This window comes from Lytechinus variegatus, chromosome 3 (assembly GCF_018143015.1).
Source record: "Lytechinus variegatus isolate NC3 chromosome 3, Lvar_3.0, whole genome shotgun sequence".
NCBI classification, from domain to species: domain Eukaryota; kingdom Metazoa; phylum Echinodermata; class Echinoidea; order Temnopleuroida; family Toxopneustidae; genus Lytechinus; species Lytechinus variegatus.
Window position 1 is genome coordinate 8,779,612 of NC_054742.1, and position 25,680 is coordinate 8,805,291.

The following is a 25,680-nucleotide window of genomic DNA, read 5'->3' on the forward strand; positions in this document are numbered from 1 at the left end:
TATTCCGAACCCTGTACGAAACAGCTTTGACATTTCATTGGTCTACTAGGTGACCGACTGACCGCTAATATCAGGACTCATGTATATTCATTAGGAAGACGTTCCTCATGAATATATAATTCAGCTCAGATTTCCAGAGGCCCTGGCTCGCACCAGGCCTAATTCTTGAATTAGGAAATCCCTCGCTTCGCTCGGGAAGCAGCCGCCTAGGCCTCCACAAGAGGCTAAATCTAACTGGGAGTGGTGGCCCCTTGATGGTGTCTGTGTGAGGATTACACTAAATCAACTTGTTCTTTTGTTCAACATCAATAGACAGTACTGGTACAATACCTTGGAATGTCTGGTATGCCATTGCCATTTAGATATAAAGTATACAACCAAAGGATCCTGATTTGAATACAATAATAAATGTCAGTGAAATGAATCTTTTCATGTAATCCTCTCTCTGTATAATTTGACTGCAAAAAGAATTCCATTCTGATTCTGATTCCATCCATGATGAAGATATATTCTACAGCAGCATAGAAGTGGGATCCTAGTTGGGGTAAAATTCTATTATGCATGGATTAAATTTCCAAAGTTATTTCTATCATCAAGACCCAGAAGGGTCGGAGAAGGTCCGAATAGTACCCTCTGGACAGAGTTACATTTATACCAAAGACAAGAGCCTATTGCTTACATGATGCTGTCATTGTGTAAACTCACATGTTATAACACATTTAACTCATGGGTAAATGCAGACCTTGGTTCAAATCCACAATTACTCTCCCTATTTGCATACTTTTTTTCATATTCTTCTCAAGTTCTGAGCTTAGCACATAAGCTCATGTTTTCTATCCTGGATAGATCAGACATGATCAGTAATGAGAACTGAAGACAATATTACATTTGTGCAACACTTGATTTTATTTCAATGAACAGTGAAAGACTTCCAAGATACATGTGTACAGTACCCAAGTGATGATGTCACAAAACAACTTTGTTTTGCATTTGCATTTCAGTGTTTTAGATACCATATTCTAGTAGAGCATGATAAGAAAACCCCACTTTGTGAGAATCGGTCCATGGGGGCCTGAGATATGACCATGAATACATAATTAGCCCCACTGAAGTCAATGTATTATTAGGTGTTTTCAGACCGCCTCGAAGTTCGTCAGTTCCAGGTATTCTCTGAACGGGAAATTTACCTCGATCAGAAACTACCAGGTATTTTGGTAATGTGAAAGCAAACTACGCGTAATTTCCCCGAAAGAAAATACCCGCTAAATAGCAGGTACTTGGCGAAATTACGAGAACTTTCGTGGGGATTTTTCCAAGGTTGCATGTATTTTGGCAATGTGAAAGCAATTTACTGGAACTTTTAGCCTAGCATGTCGTTGGGCGCGGCGCCGTGGGTGGCTGCTGGGCTAGTGATTTTGAATCTCGCGCCTTGCCTGCTTATCAGACCATACTGTGCGCATGCTCGTAATTTCAGGAACTTATCCCAATGGGTATGTTTCGGGGCAGTGTGAATGCAGGAATAATTAATGGGTATTTTTTAGCTGAAAACAGTTCTTGTAATATAACAGGGATTCTTATGATCGAGGCGGTTTGAAACCTGTAATAGGCCTGGTTCCTAACATTTTGAACCAGGCGAAATACATTGACTTCATTGGAGCTAATGATGTATTCATGAAGTCATATCTTGGGGCCCCATGGACTGAATCCCACCATATATAGGTTGTGGTGATTTTTCATCATGCTCTACCAGAATATGGTATTAAAAAAACACTGAATGCAAAAGTGAAAATTGATGTCACACTTTGGTATTCTATTCATCATTTAAGAAAATAAGGAACAAAAATAAATGAGATGGAATTAATGGCTGAACTTCGCAAGCGAAGATTAGGAAGATTTACATGACTTTTTGTGACTATAAAGTCCAATTTTGGAGAGACACACTCTCCCACATCTTGGACATGGATGGACTTGCTCATGGGGGGCAGCGTCCTGAGTGGAAATACGGGCCTTCCGCCTTCTGCGTCCTTCCTCTAAGGCTGCACGACGTCCTGCTTCGAAGGAAGCAGTTGCCTTCTTGGTGCGTTGCCTCCATGCATTTCGATTCACTGCATGCGCTTCCCACATATCATGGCTGATGTTACACAAGGACAAGTTGCACTTTAGAGAGTCTTTGTAGCGTTTACGAGGTGCACCTCTCTTCCGCTTGCCGGAGCGAAGTTCACCAAAGAGCAAAATCTTGGGAAGGCGGTTTTCCTCCATTCTATAGACATGCCCAGCCCAACGCAGCTGCAATTGTATGAAGATGGCTTCGATACTTGGCAAGCCTGCTCTTTTGAGAACCTCAACGTTTGTCACATGGTCTTGCCAGCGAATCCTGAAGATGCTTCGGAGACATCGTTGGTGGAAACGCTCTAGGAGGCGTATGTGACGGCGGTACAAAGTCCAGGACTCTGCCCCGTACAGGAGTGTTGAGATGACAACAGCTCTATAGACGCTCAATTTAGACTCTGTTTTAAGGTGATGATTGTTCCAGACTCTCCTTCGTAGTCTGCCAAAAGCACTGTTTGCTTTAGAGAGTCTATTGTCAATTTCCTTGTCAAGTCTAGCATCATTTGAAATAGTACTTCCCAGGTACGTAAAGTGCTTGACAGCATTTAGCTCTGAACCCTCAATGAATATGACCGGAGGAGAGTATTCCGCTTGAGGTGCAGGTTGGAACAATACCTCAGTCTTTTTCATGCTGATAGATAGGCCAAATAACTGAGCTGATTCCGAGAAGCATGTAGTGATGCGTTGTAAATCCTGCTGGCTGTGTGCTACTAGAGCACAGTCATCTGCAAAAAGCAGTTCACGTACAAGATATTCCCGAGTTTTGGTGTGAGCCTTAAAGCGTCTAAGGTTGAAGAGTCCTCCATCTGCACGGAAACGGATGTATACTCCCTCATGTATATTTCTCATGGAATAACAACCTAACAAAGAGCTATGCCAAGAGCATAATAATCACTTCTAAATCCCTAAATGATAGTAAAAGTAGATGACTTAAAGTGAGATATCTGAGGAAAAAAATCCAACATTGGAAACCCCAATATCCCTTCACTTTCAGGTTGTTATCAATACTCAAACATCTTTAGTGGATCATATGACAAGCACAGAAGAATAAATGTGAGTGGGTGTACTTCAGGTTTGAATTGCACCTAGTTCATAACTTAAGGAAACAAAAAAAAAGGGAAAAAAGGATGAAGCAGTTTTCTGACCAGTATCTAAAGAAAGAGTATTATGCTGCTTGTAACAAGTAAATATATTTAGGCCTTCTAATTGTCAATGTATATGAGTGGGGCCTCTTGAAATGCAAACCCTTTCCAAGAAAGACGCCATGATATATGAAACGCCCATTGAACAACCTATTGGGTGAGACAGCTATCAAATTCAATGAAAAAAATATTTTAGTATAAAAATATGCTCAATTAGGCATGAGTGCAATGGTACACGAATTCCCACTAGCCAGGTAAACGAAAGATGCAAGAAATGCAAAATTATAAGAATATTCACTATTTTGAGTTGCAAGACAGCTCAGAAATCAGTGAAAACACAAATACAATTTTTCCCCAGGTATTAAAATCAATGAATATGAGGAGAGAATTATTAAAGCAAAATCCCTGAGCAGCATGCGTAGTTAGCTAGCAGTGATATAAGTGCACGCAACAATTAATGCATATTCAGCTAGTTGGCCCTCCGTGCATTGCACCTGCATTTTATTTTTACCTAATGCAATGAACTGGAATGTATTGTAACACCACCTAGTAATCATTCAATGCAACATGTTGGACAGTACATGTGTGAATGATGGTGTAAAATATACCCATTCAGCAGGGGCGTCGGTCCATTTTTCAGATTGGGGAGGCAAAATCATGAGTCAATGTTCCAAAGGCGCTCGATCGTACACCCCCACACACAGAGGCATATATATATATATATATATGACTCATGAGATACAGACACGTATCTCACCAACAAATTAATGCGAGCGCGAAGCGCGAGCTGAAATTTTTTCGTATACTGACCTTAAAACAGGAAAAGCGTACCTGTTTATGAATGTTTGTTGTAACTCATGAGGATAAATATCTCACTAAACAGATAATGCGAGCGCCGAGAGCAAGCTGAAATTTCTTTATATTCTGACCTGAAAGTTTGATATTGTAAGCATTTTTGGTAGCAATGATTATGATTGGTATCTAAAAGAACAATAGATGCGAGCACGAGCTGAAAATTTTGATATTTCGATCTGAAAAAAAAGACGGTTTAATGGACGTTTTTGATAAAAAAAGATATATATCCAACAAAAGATTATTGCAAATCGAAGCGGGAGTTCTTTTGATGTTAAGAACTGAAAACGGGACATTCTATTCACCTATTTAATCATGAAAAGTATGGGGTTTTGCTACAGAAATGATGCGAGCGCGAAGCGCGAGCTGAAAACTTTTATATTCCAATCTGAAAAGCGGACATTTTGAGCACGATTTGAAATAAAGAACAATTTTTTTATCTCAATCTCGCTTGCTGAACATTACAATCTTATTTTATTTTTGCACATCCGGAATTATTGGGGGGGCAGAACGATATGTTTGCCCCCCAATATTTTCATTGGTGGGGCGATCGCCCTCCTGCCCCCCCCCCCCAGGATCAACGCCTCTGCCATTCAGCATTATTGATTGTATGATGCACACAAAGAAATATTTTTGTTCAATGTCAGACTACTGATACGATGGTCAATAGCCACATGAAATGAGAGAGATTTATACATTTGACTTCTTAACTTCCATTGTTATATCATATATTCTCATGATAATCAATACTACTCTAGTAGGTCCACTCATATTTCCGAGAGCTATCCTATTTCCCTACAGTAAACACTGAATCACCAGCATTTGATATCAAATCAGAGTGATTCATCATTTCAACAAGATGAAATCAGAGGAGAAAGCATGACCTATTTGGTTTAAATCACAATATCCTGTGCTCTCATTTTGTCCCTCCTTTTCCCTCAAATCTACTCAATTTCCCTCAGATTGTTGAAACATGGCAAGCAGACAACATAGATTGTTCTGACATTCATACAGTAACATCAGCTGTTCTCTGATGTCTTCTTTACTAGACAACCAAGCATCATGGCAAGAAACAGGACGTAAGGAAAGTATTTTGTTCTCATACAATCCATAACCTCCTAAATGAAATAATATAATAAAAATAATAATACAGGATTTGTATAGTGCATGTATCCACCTTCCGAGGTGCTCAAGGCACTCCTATATTACCACGGCTAAGCTAGTCTACTGATTTCGGTGCGCAAAGCTTTTTCAGGAATGACTTTCGGCCGGTACCCATTTACCTCACCTGGGTTGAGTGCAGCACAATGTGGGTAAATTTCTTGCTGAAGGAAAACATGCCATGGCTTGGAAACGAACCCAAGTTCTTCAGATTGAAGGACGAGAGTCTTTACGATGCCCCCATATAACAATAGCTGAAATGAAATTTTGACTTATTAAATGTTAGAAAGTCATGTTTCTTCTTTTTGCAGATACTCAACGTTCTGACAAAACCAAAATAAAAATTAAAACTATTTGCAATTAATCACACACACTTGGCACTTTGTGAAACATCTAATTATCATATTAATCAGAATATTTTATTTTGAAATTAAGTTGCTTTTTTTCTTTTATTGGGGAGGCAGGGGATGGGGGCATTTTTTATGCTGCCTCAAAACAACTGTTAATTTGTTTCTGTTTACCATCTGTACAAAGTACTGTTAATGACTGCTCTAATTGTATTACAATTTGGCTTCATCTGAAAGGTTAAAAGTTGAGAGTCCTGAAGAGAAACTACATCATCATCTTACCAACCAGGTCAGACATCTTTCACAGAACATTTCGCATCATTCTTAAACCACATCAGTCATACAGTCACTATCAATAAAACCTTATGATCCCATAACCAATGCAATTAAGCTTGTGTCATCGTCTCAATTACTCACTCTTTATTAATCAGGAAGATTATGGTCTGTTATGCTACTCTGAGTACTCTCTTGCTTCAAGGAGGGGGAGGTGTGTGGGGGGGTGCAAAGATGGGTGAAGATTTCTAAGATTAATAATATGACGAATTATATTTTGAACATATATATCATCACACAGTGATTTGGGGTCCCATTCAACATTTCAGAGAGAAAATAACTTGATAGGGGAGTAGATTTTTTTTTTTTGGGGGGGTGAGTAGGATTGAAACGTCTTTTAAACTACATCTTCAAATTTGGGGAAGGGGCGGGGGGAGTCGTTACACTGGCAAAATATTAAATGGCATTATGCCAACTTTTAATTCATATCAATGCCAAAATTGAATACACTTAGGTGCATACTTGCAAACCAAAACTAAGTGCCACTCATAATGAAATGTATTTGAAACTAACAAGTGTGAATATGTGACTCTAAAAGTCTGTGGTCAGTAACATTTAATTATTTTTTTTCCATCTGTCACCAATATGTCATGGCCCATTTGGTGTAGATTGAAAAAAGTGTAGTTGGAAACACATTTCATTTCTGTGTGTGACTTTGATTGACAGCTGTCAAGTTCATACCTATATGTAATAGCCATAATCACAAAAATATAACAGATGAATCTATCTACACCAGTTTAATTTCATTTCATTTATTGTTTCTTACATTTTCATGAACAAAATCTAAAGAAAATAAATTTGACATCAAGATAATAGAAAATAATTTTGTTTTCAATTCATGACTAGAAATTAAAGAGTTTAAGAGGAAATCTTAACTGAGTGACATTGACGACGTGCAACATTAAGTATATTCCATCAGTCTTGTCAAGAAAACCCTACAGTCATTTAGTGAAAAAAAAACCAAAAGACAAGCAGATCTCAATATCAGTTAAATATGCAAATATTACCACACAATAGAAGGGGGAGGGTCGTTGAAGCTTTTGATTGTCTTTTGTCATTTTGTGGTCATTTACTAACAAAGTTGTGAAATAATTTCTCACGCAATTATCAGATCATATCACCGACTTCAGATGAAAAGTATAGCATCTATCATGACCTTTGAAACAAGATTGAATTTTAAACTAAAAGTGTCACTTTAGCACAGGAAGGCTAATGAGTGTGATGCATTGTGGGAATGCACCCACCAGGAATGCATCAATCAGGGTGATACTGCTAAAGAGCCAAGCATCTGTGACCATCAGACACTATCATTACTTGGACTGTGTGACGTCTTGTAAACACACACACACTGCTGTATCTTCATCAATGACCTCACTGATGGACACCTTACTAGCTTGGACACCTGGTAAACGGCTTCCAAGAATTTTGATTGCGCAGTCTGAGGGAGGATAAATTGAGTTAGCATCTAAACCTTTCCAGCCTAGCCAAGAATAAGTGTTAATGCAGCAGCATAAAATTTCAAATACAGCTGCCTTTACTATGAAAGCATGTCAATGACATATTAGATGCATACCTCACAATGAATACTGATTACAACGTAGTGTTTTATTTAGAAAATTTGATATTTACCAACTACTGTATTATAAGCTGTTACTTTTGAATGATTATTAATTCAGCTATCACACTTATCAAAAAAACCCAAATCATAAGAAACGCCAGCACACATATATCATAAAATGAATTAGGTTAGAAACCAAAGAAACTTCCAAATTATACATTATATAACCTTCATGATGAGATAAATGATACTTGTTCAACATCTTCAGTAGAAAGCACAATAATTTTTCTACCATAATTGTTTTATCTTGATTCTATTATGAATGTCTCACTAAAAAACAAAGTTTTTCACAGAATGATTTCTTTCAGACATGCTGGAATCGATAAATACAGCTAATAAACTGCAGAGCAAGCACTGAAAATTAGTTATCTTATGAAGATGTTGAATAAGAAATAAGTGGAATATTGCTACTAAATGGAAATACTGCTTGATATGTGTGGATACACTGATACTAGTGCTGCTTAACAAGACCTTTCTTACAATTGGATTTATGTAATATCCAAGCAAAGAAAAACAATTGAAAATTTCAGAATTTAGGTGTGAAATGTGAAATCCCCCCAAACACCTGTGTATTTTTTCCCTGACCAGTGTTTTACAAAGTTTCTGCTCTTAAAAAAAGTTTTACCTCTTAGGACACCCATCTTCTGCACTCTGCTCACTCTCCTTATTTCTCTCTTCTCTTACCCCCCCCCCCCCCTCTCTCTTTCATTTCCTCTTTCACCACCCAAACATTATTCCTACCTCCACAATGAATCAATCTTCTTTCATCATAACTTCCCTCTCACAATGCCATCCACTCATGGTTTCCTCTCTATTACTTCCCCTCTTTCAGTTTCCTTGGACAACTCATCTGTTTATATCTGCGTTATCTCATTGTCATGACAGTGCATTCTGGGTAACACACACTCTCTCTCTGGCTTCCTGTCATCCATCATCTCTCCATCCTCCAAGGAATGCATCATTGGTCTAACCAAATACACACAGCTGTTGTATAATAACATCTCGACCCCAATCAAATGGAGATATACCACTAATCAAGGAATGGATTCCCTATATCACTATTCTTCATCATCCTATTTCTTTATCACTTATTTTGATGTTAATAAACTCATGGAAATAAGACAGTTAATGAGACAAAGAAGACATCTTCATCGCTTGGCTTAAGGAGGATCAACATGAAATTGAAAGAGGATTTGAAATTCAAAGATGATGAATGAATGCTCTATCATAAATTGTCACAGAGAGATGGGGTTTTAAACATATTTTCATATCACAATACATCTTTCACAGAAACTTTTAATGATGCACTACTCAAACAAGATTTAGTTTGAGAACATGATAGCAGCATTACATAACACTATTATTGACAATATGTTCTATTAATTTCAAGTTTCAACCAAAATTCATGAAGATTATAAACAGGGCCTACTTGAATAACTAGCACATCAATGATGTGGAGTTCATCCGGCATCTCGCAACAAAATTTAATAATTTTTTATTTTATTTCAGCCCTTTTGACACTGTAGTGAATTATATAGGTGATATAAAGTGAGGAAACAGAATTGAAATTGATGAATTACATAGAAGCATTTTTTGTGATTTATTAATAAATTTCATATATATTAGCATAATTTTCAAGACAAAATGTCTAAATTCTGTGTACAACTTTGGTGAATCTCATGTAATTCTTAGATGGAACAAAAAAACCAGTCAACTAATATACATGTATAAGAATTTTTGTGAGTTTTGAAAAATATTCATAAATTAGCATATTTAATAAGTTTCAAAATTCTGTGTTGAAATTTTGTATCCCCACCTAGAGCTATCAAATGAGCAAACAAAATTGAAATTGATCAATAAATAAAATGAAGCATTTTTTGGTGATTATTGAATAAAGTTTGCATAAATTAGCATAAATAGTTTCTAGACAAAATTTCAAATTTACTGTGTATATGTTTGGTGAACCTGATGCAGCTCTACCAGATGGAAGAAAAATAAATCGAAATTGGTCAAAACTAAAGAAAATTAGGCATTTTCCGAGATTTATTAATAAATTTTGCATAAATTAGCTCAAATAATCTTCAACTAAAAATGTCAAAATTCTGTGAACAAGTTTCTTGGACCTAATGAAGGGCTTCTGGCTAGCGATGTCTCCTCTTCATAACTCATGTACCGTTTTTTTAATCCCTCAACATTCATTGTGATAGTACTTAAGTTATAAATATTCACACATGGAAATGTACATTGTACATTAACACCAGGGACGTGAGTGGGATGTAACTCCCTATACTAGAACCATGCAACTGTATTTGCCTGCAGATTTTCATCTCACCAGGAGCATCCATCAAATAACGTCATTTAAACACGTTTACGATCATGGTTTTGTTTATACTTCCCCAGAAAGCGTGATTCTGGTCAAACGACGTTTAGAAATGTACCTTTCTGAAAGTTTATGATCAGTGTTCTGAAACATCGTTTAAATGAAAGTAAGCATGGACGTAACCGTGTTTTTTACTAATCACGTACATTCACATGTGATTCTGGCCTGAAACATGGAAACATGAATATGCCCATAGAAGGCTTGTTTCCCGCAGCAATAAATCATTTCATGCTCCCAAGCACCGTTTCAGATTTCATTATCTTGTAGGCACATTCAATCAAGGTGTACAATGTTGTCACAGATCAGGATGTACCCACTTGAGGCCTGAGATTTACAATCCTTGTGATAAAAACATGACATATTTTCTATATTTTCAGTATAGATTTATATGTTGGAATGACTATAATGATATATTGTTAATCTCAACTTCAAAGGGTGGCTTGTTCTCAAATAATGTAAGCTTGCTAAGCTCTAGTAGCCATTACCTTATAGTGTTTTGTGAGGGCAAAAATATGTCGCAAAAGTAAAGACATTTCCTTCCCTTATGATCTGGAAATGGCATCCCTATTCATGTCTCAGAAATGTCAATGTTTGGCCTAATTTAAAAAAAATGTTAAATCAAATACAAAGGCAAATTATATATATACATCGAAATCCTAAAAGCTTTACCAAAAAGCCAAATAGTATCTGAATGTGATTTGAAATTTGAATCTGAAGGCTTCCAACATTTTATCATTGTATCATTGTATGATTGTAGTAATATACAAACTATAGGTGCACTGCTACTTCAATTCTTTTTAATTACTATATAGGCCTACATGTAAGAAGTGGGTGTTTTAGTGGCAGGGCCTCAAACATCCGAAGTGAGATTTCTCTATACCTCTAACGAGTCCCCCAATCTTCATGCATGAGTCATGTTATATTGTGCAAGGCATTTTGATGACATCATCCAGATCCTGTCATCAACAGGTTAGCAATCATGTCATAGAAAATCAGCATACCACCAAGGACGTTCCCCTCAGTAATACCCCTTTAACCCCCTTGCACCCCTCTTCAATCTTCCTCTGGTATTTCCTATGGACATATTTCAGCCATATTCTGCTTTTGCAGTGATAGCCCCTACAGAATTCAGGTTCTATTCAATGTATCATAAATGCACATATTATGAGACAAGGCTTTTCATTTAAATGCATTTCTGTCTTTGTGGAAGGGTTATGAAGGAACATCTTTAGTGTGAAAAATCAAGTATTATTTCCCCGCGTGAAATACCAGAATCATTCCTATACATTGTATTATTCCTAGAACTGACCACAATCTTTTCTCTTCTTTACCAGGTATTATTATTTATTTTACATACTTTGATTGAAGTTTCAATATGTCCTTTCTTCTATTCTTTCTATTTCTTTTCTCTCTTCCTTCTATTTTCCTCTTCGTGTTGTTATTGTTGTCGCTGTTTATGCTGTTGTTCTTCTCCTTATTCTTTTTCTTCTTCATCGTTTTTCTTTCGTAATTCTCCTCCTCCTCCTCCCTTTCTTCTTCTATTCCTCCTCCTTCTTTTCTTCTCCTTCATTGTTATATTCATATTATCTCTATATCTTATTTATTGGTAATAGTAAATTCTGATTTTTTTTTTCATTTTTAAAAATATGTAAATAGTATAATTTTACCAATTAATTCTATATGTCGAGGCCCCTAAGGGAAATAAGCTTTTGAGCTTTCGTGGGTCATCCTGTGTAAGCCTGTTGTTTTTAATGCTACTGTAATATATGTTATGGTGACTTGCCAACTAAAATCAATCAAAAATTAATTATTCAATCAATGCTTTATTAACTAGAGGCTAAGCACGGTGGGTGTGCTTACAGTGCAAAATATTGATATTGAAACACTCTTCTAACATAATTCTTGTTTGTGTTTCTGTAAATACAGCATTCTCATTTGTGTTAGTAGCTGAAGATTGAACACAACTAAAGTCACTGACAAATTGTTAACTTTGCCAAGAATGGAAAAGAGTAGGATTCTGGTTTGTTAACAGGGAGGGGCAACATTTCATTTGAAAGTATCATAAAAAAGAGCTCGAGATAAATCCCATTATACGTACTGGATCATCTTTTTTTCATTGGTAAAAGAAAATTAATACCTAGAAGAGACCCCTTGATCCTGTGAGGGAGTTACCACAATGATTATAAGGATGGATACATTCCAAGCTGGATCATTGGTTAGCTTTAGTAGAGTCCCAGGTCAGTATGAGTAATAAATGTCATCATATAGGACTAGCTAACCATCATGCCCTTTCCAGGGGCAGAACCAACCTTAATACCCCAATATGTGTAGAATTTTTACTTTTGTTATGCATGATTCATAAAGAAGTGTCCAGAAAAGAATTGAGTGCACTCATCACAGTAAACTAAATTGATGCTTGTTACAAAGGTTACAGCATTTTGTAAGAATAATTCACAAGAACTAACAAGCTTCCTGTGGCAATATAGTGTGCATTGTAATGGACACTTTCTAAATAAGTTGAATCATAATCACGAATGAAATCTGCATAAAATAATGGTTTGAAATCAAAGACTGAAAACCAACTTGGTGAATTCTGGTCATGGAGATGTTTCAGTGTGAATCTGGGACAGGTCAAGGAAGATTATAGGTAGTTTTATTTGAGGGAAAATTAACACTAACGATGGTAGGATCTTTTTAAGTTGTCCGCAATCCATTTATATAGGCTATACAGAATAGTGAAATAGAGTGATAATACACATAAGCTATACATGAATAGTAGGCCTAATGTAATTTGTCAGGATTCTTTGGTAATATCTCTCGCAAATGAAGATTTATTGCCATTTATTCTAAAATTTTGATTTGTAACATACTAAGAGGATTGTGGGTTCTGGTGTTGTGTATTATTGTTAAACGTTTATTTCATCTTCCCTCCCTCTATCACATTGTCACCATTGTTTGGAGCCCCTGGACACAAACAGGTAACTAGCATTGTTACACCCAGTCCTCTATCTAACAATACATTTGCTATCGTCATGGTAACAGAGCCCCTCCCATGTCTGATGAAGGTCTATGATATTAGAAGACTTCCTGTCTGCAACTAACAGGGCCAGTCTCCAAATATGAGAAAGTACTTGTGAAAGAGACAATTCAACAGACACAATACTTCAAAGGTACACCTGTACACACCATTGAAAATACACAGCATTGTATTAATTTCCTAAAACTGCCAAGTACTGAGCGACTCCCAACTTGAGAATCATTCCTGTCCTGTCTCATCATAATCACAAATGAAATCTGGCACGTAGTGCAGGCCTACATGTATATTCTGTACTGAGTCTTGAAGTTGAAAGTAAAAACAATTTGTATTGATTGGCTAAAAATGAATAATTCTATGAGATGGGGTCCATGAGCTGCTGAATTAGACCCGTTACATCTGAGAGATTCCCTACCTCGGGCCGGCCCGGGGCCTACCTCAGGTCGGAAAGAAATCAGATGTAAACATCCCAAACCTACCTCGGGCCACCTTTTAGCGAACCTACCCGGGGCCACATCCAGAGGTAGTCTCGGGTAGGTATTGGGCCGGCCTCGGTCGACCGATTCGTAGATGTAAACGCACACAAGCTTTCGAACCTATCTTGGTCAGTTTGCCAGCTGTCAAATTACGTCCTAGCGCACGCTATCCCCTCCCCAGCCCCGTCGTTCTTCGAATGTTTTGCAGCATGCAACATGTGAATTGTGATTTATAAAGTCTTTTGATTTGAGTGGAAAGAAGGAAGCATTTTAAACGTATCCTTTTCAAGTCGATCATATCTTCAACGACTGCTGGGATCATCAGTGTAACAAAATGTAAAAAACTTAAATTAGTGCACACAAATTATTCAGAGCCTAGATCGAGAGCACCCTTTGGTGTCAGCAATCGGATACCACTCGAAACCGTACCGATAGGGGAGGGAATGAACGCTGTGATGTAAACAGACCACATTTCGGACTGGGTCCATTCGCGAAGCTAATATCCACCAATAATCCAGTCAAGGTTGCAAGTGGACTCAGTCAGGTCTTGGGTAGGAAACTTCCAGATGTAACAGGGGTCTTAGACCTGACTTTATGCACTTACGGTACAAACCCCATTACTCGAATTAAGGGTCTGAATGCGCAGCTTATAATGACTTGTGTACTGAAGGCCAGCAAGTTTTGATGTGCCAGTCTTGTGTGAAAAGTGAAAACCCACTTAATCAAATTCAGAAAATATTTCGAACAAACATGCATTGAAGATGTTGAAGTTGCTGGCTTTCCATTGTTGAGATTGATCGGATCAATTGCAACTCTTTGTAGGACGGGGCCCAGGTTATGGCCCTGCTTGTCAAATTTGAACCAGAACCCCCTCTTAAAAATGTTTCTATCGCCCTGCAGGTTAAAAAAATGCAATAATTTTAATTAGATGGATTTATCCACTTGTATTGTGAGGATTTTATAAAGGCCTTACCATGATTCAAACACTACACAAGGCAGTTTTTATCAAATGATGTGTTATCAATATTGATGAAAGGTGTATTATTGTAAATATTTGACAACTTAGCTCAAAGTGTATAGTACTGCTGATAACAGAGTATGAGAGGGGGAGATCTCCATGCATTTTCTGCAAGATGTTTTACTGAACCTTCAATTGTATGACTAAATAAATAAACTTGAATATACACATTATTAACAAGCACATTACGATCATGATCACCCTTATGACATGAAGAATATAAAGGTCAAGCATCAATAGGTAAGCATTAGGAAACACTCTAGGTGATGCTGCACCAGCCTGAGTTTGCCCAATCTCGAGATTTTAAATAGCCCTCTTCGTGATTAATCTTGAGATTCAAGAAACCCCGTCTCCACCATCGCAAGAAGAGCGATTCCTGCTCGAGCAAGGCATCAATGCATTACGGCCTGACGCTGTGCATAAATAATCCCAAGTGTGTCTGCACCTGAGAATTAGCAGGATAATTCACAAATTAGCGCGCTATTTTGTAAATAATCCCAAGTTGACTTGGGATTGCAAGCTCGAGATTAATATCGCAAACTAGCGCGATAACTCCATTACAAATTATCTCGAGATTGTTTAGATTGGGATAATTTGTCGGATCAGAAATAGTGCACTAATTTGAAAACTTGGGCTGGAAAACAGAGGACCCTTCTGACTCACACAATCAAATCACTATTAACAATACCACCTTATCGATGATCAAATGATCAGAAAACCCATTTACTACACACATGTCATATTTTTAGTTTTGAGGGGCTTCAAAAATGAATGGAAATCACGTAATTTCCCCATTGTGATCACATATTGTCAAAATTTTTCTTAAGTTGATGTTGTTGATGTAATAAGAAGCCTATAATTCAAATCTGGGGGGCATTTCATGAAAGGACTTGTCGGACGTTTTATCCAACAAGTCCCATTTTATCCGACAGTTTCCATAGGAACAGTGCCTCTCAGCCAATCAAAATCATGGAAAGATGTCAGATCTGACAACTTGTCGGATGAAAATATTGATGAAACGCTCCCATGGAGATGACTTTCAAAATGGTCCGATGATACTGATATTTATTTGAATTTCATCTTTTGTCTGCAAGAAAAGAGTCAATTTGCTAAAGATGAACCCAAACAAGCTGATTTATTTGATAACACAAATATGAATCACGAATAGCATTCCTTATATGATTGACAAGTATACTTATACAACTGCCACACTGTTTGGCAAATTCACATCGCCATGGTGATGACACATCAATCATACACATTTACCTCACATGCAATATGCAGGAAAAGGGGGATTTTGTGGCCAGTCAGTTCTAATATTTCAAATCTCTTCATCTGTATTTTGGCAAGCATTTCCAATTGAAGAAAATAGTATCTCCCAATGAGCCATATAGAAATGGAAGAAGAAGCATACAGAACACACAACTATTTTGTAAAATATCTATTCAATAAACAATTTCAAGGATTTGAGCATGATAAAAAATTTTGATGACCATATCAATTATCCTTCATTTTTTATCAAACATGTACATTTGAAGACTAAAGGCTTAATACTTTCATCTGCATACCTTGGCATCCATATGCATGAAAACATCTGTAAGAATCTTGAGCATTGAAGGACACAGATCATTCAGAAAAAGTTATGAGAAATCACACTATAACACTATGCGATGCAATTGCACTAAGATCTGATTGCAACAAAATCACTGAGTGTGTGCCAACCTGCAACATACAGGAACTGTGACCTGCTTAGGCCGTGTTTATGCTTCCACTTTTCAGGCCAGAATCAGCGTTTCCAAACGTGATTAGTCCAAAACACGGCTTACTTTCATTTAAACGCTGTTTCAAAACGCTGATCGTAAACTCACAAAAAGGTGCGTTTGTAAACGTCGTTTGACCAGAATCAGGCTTTCTGGGGAAGTATAAACAGAACCACGATCGTAAACGTGTTTAAATGACGTCATTTGGTACATGCTTCCGGTGAGATGAAAATCCGCGGGCAAATACAGTCGTATTGCTCCATGTTATCTCAACGTAATAACAACAATCTGAAAAAAAACTTTCGAAAAAAGGCGCGCCCAATTTGACCTCGCTTTACGATGCGAAGCCAGCTGGAGACCATGATTTGCTCTGAAAAGTAAGCATAAACAGCACTCCCAGAACCACGTTTACGATCAGCGTTTTGAATCGACGTTTGAAATCGCTGATTCTGTCCTCGCAATGGAAGCGTAAACACACCCTTACTTGCAGTAGGATCGCAGACCAAATCTCAGACATTTAACATGTCAAATCATTTGGTCGATTTTTCTACGATTTTGCTAATTTCAGGATTTTCAGCCAATCATATTTGTCCTTGACGTTGATGTCATGGCCAATTGATGTGCTGCTGCAGCGCAGACAACATAAGCGCGAAAGAGAGGCACCATGATATGCGGCGCACTGTAGAGCTGTTGCATTTTGTTGCAATATGTGCGCTGACCTGAGATTAACTTGGCAGCTTTAGTGCAATGGCATTGCATAATGTGCACTGGGTTTTAATCTAACTAGAAAACCATTCTTACCTTTGCATCACCATCCTCATCTAGTAGAACATTCTCAAGTTTCAGATCTCGATGCACTATATTATTCTGTATAATGCAAAGGAAGAGGAATAAAATTATTAAATGATATTAAAAATTCATAAATCTAATTATCAAAATTAATTTCCTTGTCATAAAAGGTAAACAAAGCTTCATTTTATATTCACCCTACATTTAACTTTGAGTAACTTTGAGTAATTAAAGGTAAAGTCCACCTCAGAAAAATGTTGATTTGAATCAATAGAGAAAAATCAGACAAGCACAATGCTGAAAATTTAATCAAACACGGATGTAAAATAAGAAAGTTATGACATTTCAAAGTTTCGCTTATTTTCAACAAAATAGTTATATGAACGAGCCAGTTACATGCAAATGGGAGAGTCAATGATGTCACTCACTATTTCTTTTGTTTTTTATTGTTTGAATTATACAATATTTCAATTTTTACGAATTTGACGATCAGGACCTCCTTGCCTGATGCACAAAATGTTAAAATAATGGAATTCCACGTGTTCAGGGAGGAATGAAACTTCATTTTACATGACAATGATGAAAAAATAAAATATTTCATATTTCATGTAATAAAATACAAAAGAAATAGTTGAGTGAGAGATGTCATCAACTCTCTCATTTGGATGTTACTGGCTCGTTCATATAACTATTTGTTGAACATAAGCAAAATTTTAAAATGCCATAACTTTCTTATTTTACATCCGATTTTGATGAAATTTTCAGTGTTATGCTTGTTGATTTTTTCTCTTTTTATTCAAATCAAGTTTTTGTTGGGGTGGACTTGTCCTTTAAGAGTTGTCATTGATTTTGTTACCACAAAACTGACTTGCCTTGACTTGAGTGCTGGCATTGCTGCCTGGTATATTGACAGGATTGATGTAACTACATCATAAAGATCCTCAACTTTACCAGTCAAAAAATTATAAAAAAAAAAAAATTAAGAAAGGTCTGTAAAGAAAAAAAAAAAAACTTCACAAACTAGAGAAAATTATGAGAATCCAAGTTAAGTCCAATAAAAGAAAACTGTACATTATAAGAGAAAAATCTACCCATGAAACCTGTTTGCACTGTTTTTCATGTCATGTTTGCCAAGCTTAATCTGCATATAAACTTACAGTTTTGTAAGATTTTCACTATATAGTATATACTGCTCTTTCTAATTTCGTACATGTCTCCGAAGTGCACAGAACATGATGTTGAGAATACACAACAATAAATTGGCATTTCAGGAAACGGGTCTATCACTTCTCTCTAAAACTGCATATATAATGAATTCAGAATCATGAACACGTAAATGTATACCCGCTGACAATTCATAGGGGACTTGGCCCTTTCAGACAACGCAATGTATGAATCATGATGAAAACTATAAATCTTTGAGGTTACTAGGCCAATGGGCTATTTTGTGGTCTCACAGAAGGTAAGAGTCATCAAGACAAATTAAAGAACTTCTTGGTGCTTTGTTTGGTTCCAGTTACTTCTTTGTCTTGAGAGTATTTATTTGTCTTGTTTGAAATGTTTGCAGATACTTACTAGGATCACCCCCGAGATCTTCAACCAGATCTCTATTTAGTAACACATATTTGTAGATGAGTCAATTTTGGCTTTACATGTTGATACTTTCATCTTTTAGTTCAGTCTCTTGTGAGTTATGGGTAAAATCATGAAAATATGCCACATGTGACCTAGTGACTTCATGTCACCTTTCCTTCAAACAAAAAATATGAATTCTATATTTTTTTCTCTTGATGTATATGACTGTAGGCTACAAATACCAGGAATAAATTCAAGATTCATTGCTTTTAATGTGTAGTGTTCTTGGTACTACTATACGAAGTCTGAATTGAAGTAGTACACTTCACATACAAATCACAATTCATTGTAACTCTTCTATATCTCTACTGAAGAAAGTCAAAGATTAGAACTCATGCCAAAAGAATGCAATAAAAGTATACCTGAAATCTGATAACATTCATAATAAAAAGCAGAATCAGAGAAATATATGATGGTAAGCTCGGAATACAATTTGATATTGAAAAAAAACAATTCTTGAAATATGTGGAGTGAAAAGTGCCAATTTTTTTGTGATATTTCTTGAACAGTAGAGTAAAATGATAAAGAATGATTTTCAAATAGCCTAGCTCAAGTCTAATAATAGGTTTATGGATACTGGACTTTTACTGATCAGGGCCAAGGTTTACTACCAAGTCTGCAGTATTTGACTGATGAAATATGACAGATTCCATGGACAGTTGCACAAGAAACATGATATCACTAAAAAAAAATTCCATTTCTTCATAAAACTGTTTCAATTTTCAAATGACTATGTTATCATTGAGAGGAGCTGGATCAAGTTTTCTATCAAACACATCTTATCATAATCTTATCACCTATATTACACCAGTATCAACCTGTGCAGCACTGTTCACTGCAAACAGAAAACACCAGCAATTTATCTCTTTTCATCTAAGTATGACACCGTTCTCATTACGCTTTCTAAAACTAGTTTACTAAAAAATGGTTCAGGAAACCAGTTTGGAAGATCGCTTTGCTAGCGTTCCCATTTGATCACATGAAAGTGGTTTTCAAAATCAATTCACATAAAGTGATCTTGTTGCTATGGAAACGCTCTCAGTGGGGTGACACGTTTCGCATTTGACACCTGTCGTGTGCAGTAGCATGCTCAAAATGTGCGAAGATCGCTTCCCGAAGAATGGTTGTGTCCCAAATTACGATAAAACCAGTTTAATAAAGCAAAGCCATCTTGAATGAAAACTTCATCGCGAGGTGGTATCTGAAACGGTTTGGAAGATCGCTTCAGTGGTTCTCATTACACATTAAACTAGTTTCCAGTAAACAAGTGTTAGGAAGGTAGTGTGAAGGTGTCTCAGTCATTTGAATAAAAAACAGAATATCTAAAACTATGTGTATTCCTTCCTTTGCAAAAAGAGATCACAAGAATGAAAGATGTAGGCCTGTTCATGTGTACAACAAATTGCTGACAGTATATCATTATTCAGGCTGTTCTCACTACGTTCCTAAAACTAGTTTACTGGAAACTAGTTTAACGCGTAGTGAGGACGGTCAAAGCAGTCTTGGAAGTGATCTTCCAAACCAGTTTGGAAAACCACCTCGCGATGTAGTTTTCAAGATCGCTTTGCCTCGTTAAACTGGTTTTAGTGTGAGGACACAACAGTTCTTCGGGAAGCGATCTTCGCACATTTTGAGCGCGCTACTCCACACGACAGGTGTAGACTGCCTATGCTGCGGTTTCGAATTTTCTCACGAAACATGTCACCCCTCTGAGAGCGTTTCCATAGGAACAAGAGCGCTTTACGTGAAGTGATTTAAAAAACCACTTTCGTGTAATCAAGTGGGAACGCTAGCAAAGCGATCTTCCAAACTGGTTTCCTGAAACGGCTTCCAGTAAACTAGTTTTAGAAAGCATAATGAGAACAGCCTCATAATTGACCATGAATATACCACAAACCAACCAACCTTTTTGCCATATCCATGTACAATTATTGCTTTGTATCCATAAATGTATGCATCGTACAGTTTATGTGATCTTGAACCTGTCATATATTAGTTCCCCCAACCTTTAGAGACAAAGGAGAGAATAGTTTTCCTCCAGGGGACCACAAGTTTACTGGCAGCGGAAACCACTCGATACCTTTGACTTTTCATGGTCATCTTTAAATCTAGGCTTTGATCCAGGCAAGAACAGCCATGGTTTTGATTCATTTGTACATGTATTGTAGGTCATCAGAATCTCTTCCAGAGAAGACACCCCACAGCAGCAAGATACCCTGGAATATGTCAAGATGAGCCTTTTGTTCTCTTCTCTCAATCATTCCCCTCCCCCTTTGTAATTTTGTTTTTGAATATATCAACAGTGATTAGAAAGTCAGCTTGATGATGACATCATGACATTTCTATGACTCATACCAGGAGTCCTACAGCACAGGGAATACCATATACTAGTAAACTGAAGAAAATCATGATTTTAGTAATGTCATGGCATGCTTCAATTAATCAGTTTTAAAGAGCAAAACCATTTTACCTTGTTGCCTCATTTTTCAGGAAAGCAATGGTGGTTTATCAAAGTTTATAACAAACCTCAGGCTCACATTCTTGTGAAAAATTCTGAAATCTTCAAAAATCATTAGGCCTATCATTCAGAGCTTTCTCATTAGGAAATTTCAAATAAGAGCTTTGAAAAAAATACCCCGTCTTAACAGACACTTTTCTGACTGCCCTACCCCGATAAACGCAGGGCAAAAAAAAATCACCCCTTCCTATTAAGACGCTCCCACTGGGAGAAAAGCAGGACTGTGTTGGGAGGGTGGAAGCGGGGTAGGAAAAACAACTCCACCCAGCTAATACCCCGGTGCACGTTCTGTCTGTCCGAAAAGCTTGATATTGTGCAATGACTTGTACAAAGCGCGAGCCACATATACTGCATCATAGTGCATGGTCAAAAAAGAGATCGCACAGAGGATACCACCCGTGGTTTTATTGCCTCATTGAGGAACTCTACCCCATTTTCTACCTGCCCTCTGCCTGGGCACTGTCTATTAAAACGGGTCCAGAAAGTGCCCAGCAGAGTGTAAAAAAGAATTTCTCATATCATTTTTAATTGTATACCCAGGTCAAAATAAGTCACTATTTGATTGATTTGTTAATGTGTACTAAAACAATATCAAATCATCTCATAAATTCTTAGGCCATAATTCCAGGGAAATGGGAATTTACTTCCCTGATGAAATGACATCATGAAATACATCAAGCCTCAAAATTGACAAGACTAAATCAAGGCTAGTCAATAAGAGACCAGATAACTTCCAGAGATCTACAGGGAACCATTTTCTGTCCAGACACAGTTCAACTCCAAGGCCACATATCTGGCATACTGTAGCTCATCTTCTGAGGCCCTCATCTTTACTAGATATTTTGTCAAAATGTCAACAACAAAAACAACACATGGGTGAAAAGAACTACATGTCAGTGGCAAACCATGACTTTTCCAACTTAAAGTTTAATTTTGAATTGTATAACTTTCTAGGATATTCATAACTTTCAATTTGCTACATTTTTTTATAATCAGCTTAAAAGCTTTAAGAGGAGTTCCATCAGGTGTGCTGCTACACACAATCATAAATCCATCACTTTCTGTTCTAAAGGATAAGGGATATAAACTTTGATGCTACGCCAAGAACATAGCTGGATCACCTACCAACAAATAGGCATGATGCACTGAAGGAAAGGTTATCTAAGACCCATGTTACATCTAAAAATCCCTGGCCCATGATCGGACTAAGTCTGGTTGCAACTTTGACGAAAATTAAGATGGATTAGCTTCAGTATTAATAAACCTGGTTCGTAAATGTACATTAATTCCCAAATCAGTCACAGAAATTTACATCCTAAACTTGATTTCGCATTCCTGACCACTTTCAGTTAGACATAAATTAAAATTTTGATAAACTTGAAGATTTGAGAGTGTTCTGCTATCTTTAAAGTGCATATCAGTGTCGATAATTTGGCCTATTGCTATACAGTGCGTATCAAAAAAGTATACACTTTGAAAAAGCCCTGGGAATTCAAAGATATACAACATGAGGGTAATTGTTTCACATATATTCTTGGGTTTGGGTCTTATCTATCCAATGAAAGTAAAAGTTTTGACAGAATATTACACTTTAGTGAGCACTGTCCATTTTTGTAAAGCTCGCAGAAATCTGTTTTCGCAGAAATGCTTGTTTTTCACGCTGTGTCAAGGGAAAAGGGCGAAATCAAACTTACCCTGCAAAACATTTCTCATACATTTCCCTTGCACTTTTAGTCAATTGAAATAAAACGGATACATTCAAGCAGTTTGTAACAATTTTACCACCCAAATTGAAATTTCAACATTTAGTACGCACAACATTTACCTTTTTTGTGCCAGCTGGATCTGAGGACATAACTGAATCTGAACAAAAGTTTATATCAGGTGTCTTCAGCATTTTTTCACTAAGTTTTTATCATATAAAGTGGGTTTTCATTTCATTTCTCATTTAATACTTGTTTCTCCACACTTTTCCCAAGCTTGACAATGATTAACAAAACTAAAACCAAACCTAAGCCATTTCATGTAAGTCACAGCTCAGTGTAAAGCAAATATCGTCACGACGGCCTCGGTGTGTGGGGGAGGGGTGGGGCACAATGCACTCTTCGAAGTGTTTTGGGCAAGGAAACAAGTTTAAAAAGGTAAAAGATATCTTCAAATCAATTTTACTAGCTAAATTCCATGTGTTATTCATGATTAAGGTCTACTTTAATTTACATAACTATTTCAAGGTTCTGCGCAAATCATTTTTCACTAACTTTTCAAAAGTAAGTGGTGCTCACTCAAGCGGAAATATTTTTCGACAGTTATATCGTCATTTGCTTAAATGGATCTGTACCAATGTTAAAATGTGGAAAAATCTTTAGGATATTATTACAAATGTATAATTGTACAGCATTTTTTCTAAGTGTAAACTTTTTTTTGATATGCACTGTATAGTAGCTATATACTTCATAATCCAAATTCTCCTCGAACTAAAATGCACACCACTATTGACAAACAGGGGTCTGTGCTCCAAAACTGCTGCAAGTGGACTTGGGCCGTGTTTATGCTTCAACTTTTCAGGCCAGAATCAGCGTTTCCAAACGTGGTTAGTCGAAAACACGGTTGCGTCCATGCTTACTTTCATTTAAACGCTGTTCAAAACGCCGATCGTAAACTCACAAAAAGGTGCATTTGTAAACGTCGTTTGACCAGAATCAGGCTTTCTGGGGAAGCATAAACAGAACCACGATCGTAAACGTGTTTAAATGACGTCATTTGGTACATGCTTCCGGTGAGATGAAAATCCGCGGGCAAATACAGTCGTATTGCTCCATGTTATCTCTACGTAATAACAACAATCGGAAAAAAAACTTTCGAAAAAAGGCACGCCCAATTTGACCTCGCTTTACGATGCGAAGCCAGCTGGAGATCATGATTTGCTCTGAAAAGTGAAGCATAAACAGCACTCCCAGAACTACGTTTACGATCAGCATTTTGAATCAACGTTTGAAATCGCTGATTCTGTCCTCGAAATGGAAGCATAAACACACCCAAAGACAAGTTTGAGGAAGTCTTGCATTTACATCTATACGGTGGCCTTTGCCATGGCCGGCCCGAGTTAAGCCCGAGACTACCTCTAGAGGTGTTCTCAGGTAGGTTTTTTTTTAATGTGGCCCGAGATTGTTCTGATGTGTTTACATAGATCTGTTTTCTTTCCTACCCCAGGTAGGCCTCAGGCCATTAATATTCCAGATGTAACAAGGGTCTAATACCCCTTTCATAAACCCAATTATGCGGCTAATAGCAGCATAATTTGGTCGTAAAATCGGAGGAGGACCAGAGTTATCCGCATTATTTTGATGCTGCAATTATCCGCATTATAGCGGCATCGGGACCAGATTTTGACATTATGAACGCATTTCCAAATAATGCGGATAATTGCCATGGTGCGGTCACAAGGTCATCCTTTTCCAACGCAACCGCGTCAGAGGGGGCGTGTGCAGTTGTCATGACGATTATCCTCCTTTTTCAGGACGGGCACTCGTAAAAATAGTGCTGATTATTTTCGGAGTTTATGAACGCAAATTTTACTGAATTATCCGCATTACTCTTAGGTGGCTAATTGGAGGATAGGTTTATGAAAGGGGTATAAGTTTGTACCCATGACTAGTTCTGAAGTACTTATGTTGTGGAATATTGAGGACATTGTGGACAACCTACTGTAGGGGTGTTTGATATGTTTGGACTGAGCAGACAGAAGAAGTAATTGAACTGCATGCAAACTACATACAGAAGGCTGACTATGCATATCAGACAATTGAATACAAGAGGCATTTTACAACAGCACAGGGGGAAATGTCACAATTATAAGGTTGTAGGCCTATACCACAAAGACATATGAAAGTTATCAGAATAGTCCACCTCATAAGTCGTCAGAATGACTGAACTGTTCCTGAACCAAATCATGCAGTTGACAGGAAATAAACGGATAAACCAAGAAACCACAAAGTGCAAGGAAGATAAAAAGAACCACATCAATGTCAGTCACTAGAAATCTCTCAAGGAAAGATGAACAACCTAACACCCTCATGATTCAAAATCATTCATACTACTATGTAAAAGCCCTACACCCCCTTCCTTTTCTGTTTCTTCTGTTTTTCCACTTCAAACTTCAACATAAATTCATCCCCATGCCCTTTTCCATCGCTTGTATCTTTTTGGGGGAGGGGGGTTAATTCCAACCTGTTCCTTCTCCTTATCCATTCTGAATCTACCCACTTCTGCTTGTCTTCATTCTTTCACCATGCAACCTCCCATTATTACCACCTCCTCTCTCTCTACCCTTCATCTTTTTTATTTACACTCCATTCCCCAGATCATGTCTCCTCTGACTATCAGTAGTCCCATTTCCTGTCAATTTCAACTGAAATCAATGAGTCAAATTCAGTAGGAGGCTTAAGCCTAGATCTAATGTCCTTGCCTGCCCAATTTTCTACCCATAACCCTCATAAAAAAGGCAAAAA

General features: G+C 37.2%; 1 protein-coding gene across 1 annotated transcript in view; it reads right to left on the minus strand.

The window, feature by feature from the left end:
* Positions 1-25,680, minus strand: part of LOC121410154 (NUAK family SNF1-like kinase 1) — a 60,095-nt gene that overhangs the window by 18,623 nt on the left and 15,792 nt on the right. The window contains exon 4 of the mRNA XM_041602049.1: positions 17,032-17,097. Within this exon, the coding sequence (XP_041457983.1) occupies positions 17,032-17,097 (66 nt within the window). The remainder of the gene's footprint in view (positions 1-17,031; positions 17,098-25,680) is intronic.